The 13,071-nt window shown below is 37.4% G+C and overlaps 1 protein-coding gene across 1 annotated transcript; it reads right to left on the bottom strand.

The window, feature by feature from the left end:
* Positions 1-9,908: 9,908 nt before the first annotated feature.
* LOC125646517 (uncharacterized) lies at positions 9,909-11,122 on the bottom strand. Its single transcript, XM_048872850.2, has 2 exons — positions 10,950-11,122; positions 9,909-10,633 (listed from the first exon to the last, which is right to left on the bottom strand). Exons 1-2 carry the CDS (start codon positions 11,002-11,004, stop codon positions 10,107-10,109), a joined length of 582 nt encoding a protein of 193 aa, XP_048728807.2. The 5' UTR covers positions 11,005-11,122; the 3' UTR covers positions 9,909-10,106.
* Between the last annotated feature and the right edge of the window lie 1,949 nt (positions 11,123-13,071).

Below are 13,071 nucleotides of genomic sequence, written 5' to 3'. Positions count from 1 at the left end.
TCAGTACAGTATAATTTGTCCAAACCGGCCTCTGAGTACTCCGGTGCTGTCAATTCCGGCCACAAAATATAGTCCCTAACATTTCTTTAACAAATCCTTTACTAATAATTCCCTGTACTCCGAATACTGCGTATTCTGTATATCGGCCGACTTCCACAGTCCCAACTGCTATTAATTAACTTCAATTAACCTGTGTAAACCGGCCCCTCGATGATACGCCACCCTAATTGGTACAGTCAATTGTATTCGGTGTACACGAGGTCCCAACTGCTCGTAATTAGCTCTAATTATCGCATTTAAACCAGCCACCCCATGATGACCAACCTGCCGGTATTCGGTCGATCACACGCGGTGTACACAAAGGGTGTCTCAAGTAGAGCCTCAGGTAAGTAAAAGAGTGCAACTGGCGATGAGTCGCGATCAGTTTAAAATAAAACCCGATTTTTGGGGGGTACACTTTTCAATTATGACAGCACCACGCACGAGGTAATGGCGCCCTCCCCTTAACGACAGAGACAAGAACTGACATTAAAAGACAAAGTTCAATTAATCGATGAATTGATACATTCTTGGAATGAAACAAAATCGGCAACAATCCCGTTATGTTTTCCAAAAGCAGGGTTCCCCTCGTAGACTTCTCGGAGCTCTCCGGCGAGTCAGACAGTGATGATATGCAGTTAGTAAACACAACTCGCCATGTCCGGTTGATCACTCGGCATTACATCAGTTTCCGTTTCACAAATTGAGACAGTTGAAAGCGATACATTTACAACGAAAGCTGGGAAAGACCAATTTTAGACGAACACAACACAAACTTGACAAACGTACAGAATGTAGCACTTGATGACGGCGATGATGTAGACGAAATCGACAATTTACCAACAGAAAAGTGCGCGAATAATTCCCAGATTTTAAACTGTTTAATAAAAATTGATTTTTTTTATTCAAATGAGCACGACAATAAAACACTGACATTTTTATATTTTTACATTTTGAATTCTTTTGTGATATAATAAAACGTTAGCAATCATTACACACGTATGCATAGATAGTGAATACAAGGGAAGCAACTCTCACTCTTGTCAACATTCTGCACTCCGGACTCTGTGTAAACCGGCCAATTTCTTTGGAACCACACATAGTCGGTTTAGACAGATTATACTGTATCTTCTTTCTTTCTTTTTTTTTCTTTTTTTATCTCAAAGCGAGGCTTATCAAAATTCTGAAAATACATGGGGTTATGACGTGTGACGTTTCACGCCGGCAAACTTTACATGAAGTTCGTTAGCACTTTTTGAAAATTATGCCGACATGTAGCGTTGCAGTTCATACCCTCATGGATTTTTATGCCCCCGAGATCGAAGATCGGAGGGCATATTGTTTTTTGTCCTGTCTGTCATTCTGTAATTCTGTCTGAAACTTTAACCTTGCTAATAACTTCTGAACAGTAAGTGATAGAGCTTTGATATTTCACATGATTATTCCTTGTGACAAGACCTTTCAATGGGTACCAACATTTTTGACCCCGTGACCTTGACCTTGGAGTTTGACCTACTTATTGAAAACTTTAACCTTGCTAATAACTTTTGAACAGTAAGTGATAGAGCTGTAACGTGCCCGAGGTCTATCTCTCTCATGAGGAAATAAAAATATAGACCCGAAATTTTACTGCATTTATTACAGTACTCAGGTTAAAAACACAATTACAGGTTAACAATAAAAATATGTATTGGTCTCAGTTGGTGAGCAATATTCATGTTGCGTTATATAAAAGCCTTTTAAAGGACGGAAAAGGGGGGGGGGGTGTTAAAAGGTCGACTGGCACCCAACGAAGTAGCATCTGCATCTGGACAGTAATTTGGTAATAATTTCCATTTCAGGATTTAAGAAATATTGGTGTCTAATAACTGTTGCCCAACTTACATGTTGAATTATCTCTGCTAACTTGCTCTGCCGTTCAACTCAACGTAACGCAATGCCCCAACGCAATTGCCCCGAGTGTCGTCTGGCGCCGGTATATATACCTTTTTTCACCGGATACCCAACGTTACCAATGTACACAGTGACGTACTGCACACATGACGTCACGTTCTTTGGGGATCGTGCCAAATTTAACAACCGGAAGTATGAAGTTACCAATGTCGATTCGGTAGGCTGTATAAGTTATAAATACAGCAAAAATACGTAAAAGCGTTGAGTGCCAGTGACTATAATTGATACAAACAAGGTAAGGAAACATTAATGGTTGATCGCAGGTATCTTTTGTCAATAAAAGTGAGTTAAGCGCTATATTTCGATGTATTTCTCTGCACCAAAGTCGCCAACACGTGCACCGATGCAGTACACAACATGTCACCAATCATGGGTTATTATCCAGACTCCGATTGGAAATACACAAGCGTTTATAGCTTTATGTATTTTACGTATATATCGATGACTGCACACTCTTCGATAATCCCGTATTATACAACATCGTAGATTTATAGCGCTAACTTTATCAACACAAAGACCTACACATTACAGAGCTTTGATATTTCACATGATTATTCCTTGTGACAAGACCTTTCCGTGGGTACCAACATTTTTGACCCCGTGACCTTGGAGTTTGACCTACTTTTTGAAAACTTTAACCTTGCTAATAACTTTTGAACAGTAAGTGATAGAGCTTTGCTATTTCACATGCGTGTTCCCTGTGGCAATACCTTTCCGTGGGTACCAACATTTTTGACCCCGTGACCTTGACATTGGAGTTTGACCTACTTTTTGAAAACTTTAACCTTGCTAATAACTTTTGAACAATAAGTGATAGAGCTTTGATATTTCACATGAGTATTCCTTGTGACAAGACCTTTCCGTGGGTACCAACGTTTTTGACCCCGTGACCTTGGAGTTTGACCTACTTTTTGAAAACTTTAACCTTGCTAATAAGTTTTAAACAATAAGTGATATAGCTTTGATATTTCACATGAGTATTCCTTGTGACAAGACCTTTCCGTGGGTATGGAACCTTTTGACCTTAACATTTGACCTACTTTTATTTTATTTTTTTTACATTGGTCATAACTTCTAAATGGTAAATATTAGAGCTTTCATATTGTACATGATCATTTCTTTTGACAAGATCTTTCTACTGGTACCAAGATATTTGCCCTTGTGACCTTGGCCATCTTCGGAATTGGCCATTATCGGGGGCATTTGTGTTTCACAAACACATCTTGTTAAAAATGAAATTCGTTTCTGTTGGAAATTCCCGTTAGAATAGACGTATGGCACCCAGTAGTTTGACTACAACTCGTTCCTGAGGAAATGCCGAATTTAACATTGCAATTTGTAAAGATATAAAATACATAAACGTTGGAAAAGAAAATTGTGAGTCTTTAAAACAGGTGGTGACAGTTTCATCGCCAAACTTTCGGCATCAGGTGTGAATGTCACGGGTCCTCAAAGATGACCTTAAAAACAGATGTCCCGTATCACAGGAGGTGTGGCACGCTAAAGAAGCCTCACTGCTCAATGACCGTAAGCGCCGAGCATTTGCCTGAATTTGAAGCCCTTCACCGGCATTGGTGACGTCTCCATATGAGTAAAAAATTCTCGAGAGAGACGTTAAGCAAGATACAATCAATCAATCATAGAACAAAATCGTCTCAATCTGCACAATGGTTCAGTGATGCATGCAAAGAAGCACATACATTCAAAATACATTAAAATAGACTATATAGTGAAGGTCTATCTTCTTATTTAAACGTTGATAGTCTCCAGCGGAAGTAACATACAATCGTACATTTTGCAGAACATCAAAATAACCGATATTGCTCAAATGTATGAAAATAATGTTAACCTGGCGCGAATGTTAAGTTATGTTCAGAATATATAATTTTAACCTAAACCCCACCCACTTTTTCTTTTTTGTTGAAATTCCACTACCTTGAATTAAGTCAAAAATAGTATAAATTTAGACAAGAACACTTTGATCTTGGACTTTAATTTGTAATTATTTAACAATCCTCGCCTGAGCGACGTTGATTTACCTTGATGAGATCATTTGAAAGCTTCACAAAAACTATTTCCGCAAAGGGTTAAACTTATTATGAAGGTCAAACCTTAATTACTTATTTGTAAAACAATTCTGAAGTAAATATAAAAAGAAAACAGTGTCATGCTTGACATACATAATGCTGACTGATATAAATAGAAGATGAACTTTATCTAGAGTGTCCATGGGGTTTCCCCTCACAGAAATGTCAGGTTTTTACTTAAATGCTGGTATTCAAGTTCTTCCATATTTAACGGTCTTCTTCCGGATGAATCTCAGTATTGTCGCACTAAAATGCTGCATCATAACGCAATTCACACTTATAAATATGTAGTATGTGTAAATGTGCAGTTGACAATTTTTTTTTTTACCTATGCCGAATGACAGAAATTTACATCATCTCACCCTCTCCAATAATCTTCTGCAAGTTCAATCAGTTATGAAAATGAGAACGGCTGAAATTCTAGTGTTCGTCTATACATAAACATTTGTAAGCAGAACGTAACTGGGGTTTTTCCATTGTTGGCAAATCAAATAAGGAATTATATTTTTGTATTCTTTATGGGATTTATGAGATTGATCAATGTTTGTTATCTTCATTTTTCATTTATCTCTCCCTTCTTAGTAAACTACCATTGAACTAACACTTCGTAAATAATAATACAAACATTTACAACAAATACATCACTACTACATTCAGTCTTAAGTCATGGAGGGTGACATTTAATGGCGTTGATCACTTGATTCTGTAATCCTTAGATAATAAAAATTCATTTATATTCTCATGCATCCGTATTCAAAAGTTAAAATGTAATAATTCCAATGTTATTCATTACAATTGTTTTGATTGGACAAAATTAAAGCTAAACGATAATTTGCACATCAATAAATACAAAAACGCTATGTATACATACGCGCACTTTTATTCAGTTTGTGAGTAAAATGTCCAGAGTTTACACATCGATAAATTGTTCAAAAAGAATGTTTAATCCTATAGCATCAAAAACGTAGAGTTCGTGTTTCATTTACATAATAATAAACACTGGCATGTCCACTCACTTCCACCGTGTCGATTGACTAGCAGTTTAGTCGTGTCGATTGACTAGCAGTTTAGTCGTGTCGATTGACTAGCAGTTTAGTCGTGTCGATTGACCACCAGTTTAGTCGTGTCGATTGACTAGCAGTTTAGTCGTGTCGATTGACTAGCAGTTTAGTCGTGTCGATTGACTAGCAGTTTAGTCGTGTCGATTGACCACCAGTTTAGTCGTGTCGATTGACCACCAGTTTAGTCGTGTCGATTGACCACCAGTTTGGTCGTGTCGATTGACCACCAGTTTGGTAGTGTCGATTGACTAGCAGTTTAGTCGTGTCGATTGACTACCAGTTTAGTCGTGTTGATTGACTAGCAGTTTAGAGCAGTTTAGTCGTGTCGATTGACTAGCAGTTTAGTCATGTCGATTGATCAGCAATTTAGTCGTGTCGATTGACCACCAGTTTAGTCGTGTCGATTGACCACCAGTTTAGTCGTGTCGATTGACTAGCAGTTTAGTCGTGTCGATTGACTAGCAGTTTAGTCGTGTCGATTGATCAGCAATTTAGTCGTGTCGATTGACTAGCAGTTTAGTCGTGTCGATTGACTAGCAGTTTAGTCGTGTCGATTGACTAGCAGTTTAGTCGTGTCGATTGACTAGCAGTTTAGTCGTGTCGATTGACTAGCAGTTTAGTCGTGTCGATTGATCAGCAATTTAGTCGTGTCGATTGACCACCAGTTTAGTCGTGTCGATTGACTAGCAGTTTAGTCGTGTCGATTGACTAGCCGTTTAGTCGTATCGATTGATCAGCAATTTAGTCGTGTCGATTGACTAGCAGTTTAGTCGTGTCGATTGATCAGCAATTTAGTCGTGTCGGTTGACTAGCAGTTTAGTCGTGTCGGTTGACTAGCAGTTTAGTCGTGTCGGTTTACCACCAGTTTAGTCGTGTTGATTGACCAGCAATTTAGTCGTGTTGATTGACTAGCAGTTTAGTCGTGTCGATTGATCAGCAATTTAGTCGTGTCGGTTGACTAGCAGTTTAGTCGTGTCGGTTGACTAGCAGTTTAGTCGTGTCAGTTTACCACCAGTTTAGTCGTGTCGATTGACTAGCAGTTTAGTCGTGTCGATTGATCAGCAATTTAGTCGTGTCGATTGACCACCAGTTTAGTCGTGTCGATTGACTAGCAGTTTAGTCGTGTCGATTGACTAGCAGTTTAGTCGTGTCGATTGATCAGCAATTTAGTCGTGTCGGTTGACTAGCAGTTTAGTCGTGTCGGTTTACCACCAGTTTAGTCGTGTTGATTGACCAGCAATTTAGTCGTGTTGATTGACCAGCAATTTAATCGTGTCGATCTACTAGCAGTTTAGTCGTGTCGGTTGACCACCAGTTTAGTCGTGTCGGTTGACCACCAGTTTAGTCGTGTTGATTGACCAGCAATTTAGTTCGTATTTATCCGATCAGGACTGCGTGTACATGTAGTCCTTACTGTGAAGATGCATTTAACGATGGTTTTAAAAACTTTATGAAGATTATTCTATCTTCAACCAAACTATTTAATTTCTCATAAATCTTTCATCATGAAATCATTTTGTTCGTCAAATTGATTCAGAATAGAATAGAATAGTATTTATTACCAAATCGGCCCAAATGGGCATAAACATGTAACATATATAATTATTGATACAAGTGAAGACAATACACAGTAAAGAGTAATTATTCAAGTTAATACACTGTCATTGGTGGTATTTCAAGTTTCATATGTATGTAGAACTTATACGGTACCAATTTTGATGCACCAGATGCGCATTTCGACAAATAATATCTCATCAGTGATGCTCAAGCCGAAATTTTGGAAATTCGAAATAACAAGCAACTTGTAAGAGCTAAAAGGAAAACTAGAGTGCCAAAAACTGGAGCCAAATTCGTCCAAGGATAGAGCTATGCACGAGGGAGATAATCCTTATAATGTATACATCAGTACTCGGTTGATATGTAAACATGTGCATTGTTCCTAATGCAATATGTAATATGTCTTGAGGAAGCAAGAGTCGGTGCTAAACTGCATGATACATGTATATAGAGTTCTTGTGTAGACTCATACTTATGATCAATGTAAAACAAGAAAAAATATTATATTTCGACTTCTGAACACTATGTTGTACAAGGAAACACATTGTATTACCCATCAAAACAGAAAGGTTCCATTTAGAAGATTTCTCTCCGCCCTCACAACAATGAAGATGTTTACGGTCTTGTAAATGTCGGAAATGTTGGTATCTTTACGGTGACGTTATGCAGTAACGTTTTTATTTTCACCAGGCGCCGTTTGATGTTGAAACCTAACACAATATGACAGTCTTTTTTGTCATGATATGAGCGGTCAGTGTTTGTCCGCCTCCGTCATCGAAAGATGTGAAGGAAAAACACTCGTGTCAGCAGAGACAGGCATCCAAACATACCAAGGAGAGCTATATACAGATTTGGCCTAATTTGGACCACTAGCATTTTGAAACGAAATTTACTCTGTTTTGTTATTTATAGAAAAATCATATTGATATATTCACATATGAAATGGTCAAGGGTTTAATTGTAAAACGTTAACATGCAGACGTTGATCCTAATCCAGAAGGAATGACACAAAAATGAAAACCGATGGAAGATATATACTATACTGTTTGAAATTGACAGATTTAGCACTTATCTTATTAAAATGCAGTTTTAATGGTAAGTAACCTTAAGGGAAAAAAATTCCGCTAGACTCGACCCCACGTTCTCCAAGTAGGCAATATCACGCGCTATACCACTAAGCTATCAATCTTGGTAATAAAATGTAAAAGGTCACAGAATATATTGCTGATATTTGTTTTTCCGTTTGTGTTTGGAAAGGATGTCAATCAGTATGACGATGAATTATTCCCATTTAATTGTTTTATGAAGTGATAGTTGAGGGGTTTTTTTCTTTGTTTTTTTTAACAATGTTTCGTATTTTAAACCTGATCATGAGAAAACTTTAAGATGTCAAAAATTCAAATCGGTACACTACACTATTACGGTTTAATCATCTAATTCTTGACCATCTAATGGATGGATAGAAGCAATCCACGGATATTTTCAAGATTTAGAAATGGTGTGGATTTCAATTAGTCGAAGAGCAACACGTTTTTCTGTGTCGATCAAATCCAAATTTGATGGACTATATGCCATAAATTCGTTCAACCATATGACGGAAACATGAACCACGACAATCTAATTCAAATACCGATATTACTTCATGTTAACCACCAATAACACATTTAATATTTCCGATGTCGTTAAGGGCATCTTAACATTATAAGTGGTGTTTTCTGTAATTACAGCATATGTGTTTTTCCCTTGCAGTAATGGCGAATTCTATATTCAGTCTCCAGATTATCTGTGAATAGGGACTCCGATGCTCCAAAAGGTTGATTGTTTTCTTTCTTTCGCTCCATTTTTTCCAAATACAGCTATATTTTATTGTATATTTTCTATTATTGAATTTATGATTTCCAAACGTTTGGTCTCAGAATGATTTTTCTATATTCCATGTATTTTAACTCAACAAACAATACACAACATGTAGCATCTAATGACAGGGCAACATTATTAAGCACGTTATCATCGATATAATTGATTAATTAATCGTTAATCATACTGTACCGATCACATAAAGTTTTCAATTTGACACTTCCTGCGAAATGCTAGAACATTGACAGGTATGTAAATGCCTTTTCTATTTTAAAATATTCCATATGTCCTACCACTATACTCCTATCTTGATTTGAATACATCAACCGCGCTGGAACAGTGGTTAGACCGTTAATTTCATGGCCGGGAAGTCGACGGTTCGAACCCAGCTCGTAGTTTCGCCGCGTCAAACCTAAGATGTAAAGCTTCTTCGCCAAACGCTCGGCATATAGAAGTGAAAGTCATGGTCCATTCCAATGAGACCTTGTAATAAGCAGAAGCCCCGTGTTGCAGCAGACGTTGGCATGTTAAAGAACACTCAATGTTACGCGCCTGCGCATCATACAAAGGTTTAAAATTCGTGGTACTTCACTACAGGTGGTGACTTTTCAAAATCAGTGACACGTTTTCGAAGGGACGTAAAATAGCAAAACAAATTTGAGCATGTAAGGGAGAACTGTCAACTGACTTTGCGATAGTCTTTTTCAGAGACCGTGAATCAGACAGCTAATTAGGATGCCAGTGTCAATTCCTAAATCATGTGCTTTATTTCGCAATGGGTGCAGGATAATTTCACTCTCCTTAATTGTAACCTTAGAAAATACATTTTTTTGCTGTAAATTACGACATTTCCTCCTTAGTTCAGTGAAGCAATTTACATACCATACACCACTTAATCCGCGATACAGAATTGTCAGACTTACTTTAGCTGGCGACATGAAGGAATCTGTTGTTTCCTTTTTAAGATTTACTTACATATTTCTACCACACACGTGAAAGTAAGCAAAGGATGTCCAAGAGGCGGAGTATTAAAATAGTACCTACAGATTTCTACCACACACGTGAAAATAAGCAAAGGATGTCCAAGAGGCGGAGTATTAAAATAGTACCTACAGATTTCTACCACACACGTGAAAATAACCAAAGGATGTCCAAGAGGCGGAGTATTAGAATAGTACTTTTGGTGTAGTCATTAGAAGGTCTTGCTCGGACTGATGTGCAATACACAAATTCAGTAAATATGTTCATTTCGTGCATGTTATATATTTTGTAGTACAGAAAACTAGTAATGCCAGTCTACAGATAGACTGCTCTCCTCACATAAAAAACGACAACATAATCATGATAAATGTACATATAACGCACACAACATTATTTTATTATTCCGAGTGACATGACTTTGCAGAATACGGTAAGCGATACATGCATCTAAGTTAAAACTTCAGTGTCTTATTGAACAGGCATTTGATGCCTAATAAAAATAGCAACCCCTGGCTTTTACTGCTGTTAAGAAGTTTGTGGAATTTTAATGATCATTATTTCGGCCACTTGATTAAAACATTGATCCGGTAATCCAGCTGTTCTCGGATCCGGGTGGCAGCCGATCCGCAGCTGAATCCGCCAACACCGACTGCAGAGAATTAGAACGATCAAACTGTTCACGACCGTTTCTGCTGAAAGCCCATCTATTCTCAAAATTAAAGGGGTTTACAGATATTCTTTGTTCAATTGCCCCGTCTTCGTTGATATTTGAACGTTTGAAGGGCATCCGGGCATTTTCTCGCCTTCTCTCTACTTTGCAAATGTCTACATCACAGCCCATGCATCGCTGTCCTTGAATCACGTAATAGACGGACTTCCGACATCCGGGTTCTATCTTATCCGAACATTTGTAAGATGGACAAACAATCCCAGTCACTTTCTTTTCAACAACATCTGCTTTTGGTCTCCTGGACGTTTTGGTAACTGAGATCGCAAAATTCATCAGCTCGTTCATTTTCCCAAGAATATCACTGAAACTACTTTGACTCTCTTTGCCTCTTGTCCTGATGATCCTCTTATTTGGAATGAAAAAGGATCCTGAGGAAAAAAATGAAATTAAGACTCGTTAAAAGATATATCAATGAATAACGATGTTCCGCTATCGTGATAATCCATTTTGCTTGTCAGCATTTCGATAGAATAATGATTGCTAGTGTATACCATTTTGACAGAAATGCATCACTTCAAATTATAGATTTTGAGAAAATCTGCATAAGAGAAAACATTGTTAACAATAGTTCATTTCAAACTCACATTTAAAATGTCACAAATCAGTCAATGTTCCTTTACGTGATGTATGTATTTGAATATTTGTACTAATACTTAGATTTATATTATTGGCCGTTGTGCTTACCTGCCAAGTGTGCCGTCCATATCCAACACAAGACAATACAGGGCAGAGGACGCATGATGCCAAAATGATCTCAAAACGGAACTGTTTCACGTTCATATATCTTTAGAAACATCAAATACCGATATTTTCATTGAGAAAAAAAAAAGATGTTTATAGTGATCTAAGGGGCCATCAAAGGTTACCTATACAGCCCGTGTGGACAACAAATAGTTTTACTGACAAGTCGGTCCTGTTTCCCTGATTAACTGACATACGACAGACGAACGTGATTGACGTACGGGAATTCTGGTGATTGGCAGTCAGTTGTAGGAGAAAAGACCCTCTTCAGTAGAGTGGACACAGGGGCACAGCACCCACCGGCTCCGCAGTCACGGGAGTTCGAACAACCCCAGACTTAGTCCTGTCCCCGTATTACGTGGGAAAATACTGAGCGAATTTAGCATTTTTTCTCCGAACATTGATACGGGGGATGACTCCCAGAATAGAAATCAAAGCTACAGCAGTACCTTTTTATATATGTTATATATATTTTATGGATTTCGATCCTAATATATGCAATGTTTTTCAGGTGGAAAAATGTGACTAGTAAATATCGATAAAAATAAATTCAGATGGAAGAGAAATTCTAGCCAGTGAGAAGTATACTTATTTTTACATTAAGGTTTGGCAAAATTCAACCACGTGAGTGAATGTCATGGAAACGAAGGAAAAGGAAACAAATACAATAAATTGTATTAAAAACTCATGAAATTCATGTACATCAAAACAACCACATAGAATAACATAACCTTATGTTGACATTTCCAACGATACAAAGGTCGACAGGTCAAATATTCATCTTCATAGTTTGTTATTTTAATCAAACATTTCTGAACAAGTGCATTCTTGAAAGTATTTTGATATCAGAATAAAATACTTGAATACGTATTCCATACCTTTATATTACAGATATAATAATACTGAATACAGGGCTATATAATGTGATCGAGGTAAAACCACATATATCTTGTATAAAGTTAGGAGATTATTATTTACGATTATCTAACTTCATGTGCCTTGTGTCTACGAACGTTAGAAGACATCCAGGCTACACAGTGAGATATCTGACATCCAGTGATATCTACATTATTTTATGTCAGATGTTTTGGATTTTCCATTCCTCTACCGGTTGCGGTATTGTATTGTTTATTACCAAGAACCATACAGTTCATAGGTTTAACTTTTTACATAGAATGAATAAAATTAAATGTAAACAAAAGTTATACATAAAGTGAGTACAGTGCAGGTTAGAAAAATGAAGACAATTCATTCATTGTACATAAAGATAGTTGATGTCTGTGAGATTATAAATATAGTTTGTAACAAAATGAATATGAAATAAAATATAGTAAAAAAAATTAGGAGAACCTCAGCATTATGTATGCATTTCTGTTCTTAGACTTCAACATTTATAAATGAAATGTAGTCTCATGGTTAGGTCGCTAGCAACATTTATATATTCAATGTAGCCCCATGGTTAGGTCGCTAGCTTCGAAAACGGGATGGTTTGTTGGTTGGTTTTTACGTCCCGTGGAGATTTTTCACTCATATTGAGATGTCACCAGTTGTTGGTGAAGTGCTACAAATTTTGACCTATGCTTAGCGCTCAGGGCCGTCGCAGTGGTTCTTTAATCTGTCAACACCTACCGCGACACGAGACCTCAAGTTTTAAGGTCATATACGAAAGACCCGTGATTCTCACTTCTAAATACTGAGAGTTTGGCGAAGGAGCAATCACTACCTATGTTTACGTCTTACATTTGACGTGGCACGAGCGGGGCTCGAACTTATGACCTCCTAGCTATGAAGCGAATGCTTTACTACTGAACAACCCTGACCAGTATTCGTAAACGGAAGGTCTCGATCCTTACGCCGTGTCAAACCAGGAGGATTAACACTCCAGAGAAATCTGATATAGGGTTAAGGATGATTAACACTCCAGAGAAATCTGATATAGGGAGGATTAACACTCCAGAGAAATCTGATATAGGGTTAAGGAGGATTAACACTCCAGAGAAATCTGATAGGGATGGAAAGTGGAGAATATGTATAGTAATGTTTTTAGATGAAATTTTTCAAATTT

This window comes from Ostrea edulis, chromosome 6 (assembly GCF_947568905.1).
Source record: "Ostrea edulis chromosome 6, xbOstEdul1.1, whole genome shotgun sequence".
In the NCBI taxonomy this organism is placed as follows: Eukaryota; Metazoa; Mollusca; class Bivalvia; order Ostreida; family Ostreidae; genus Ostrea; species Ostrea edulis.
Note: the sequence above shows the minus strand (reverse complement) of the source record. Positions and strands in the feature narration are given on the sequence as shown.

What these genes read in the sequence shown, in the direction of transcription:
- LOC125646517 (XM_048872850.2), bottom strand. Translation starts at nt 11,004, where the DNA reads ATGCGTCCTCTGCCCTGTATTGTCTTGTGTTGGATATGGACGGCACAC. An exon ending in ATGGACGGCACACTTGGCAG is followed by an intron (nt 10,634 to 10,949) that starts GTAAGCACAACG and finishes TTTTTTCCTCAG; the next exon opens with GATCCTTTTTCATTCCAAAT.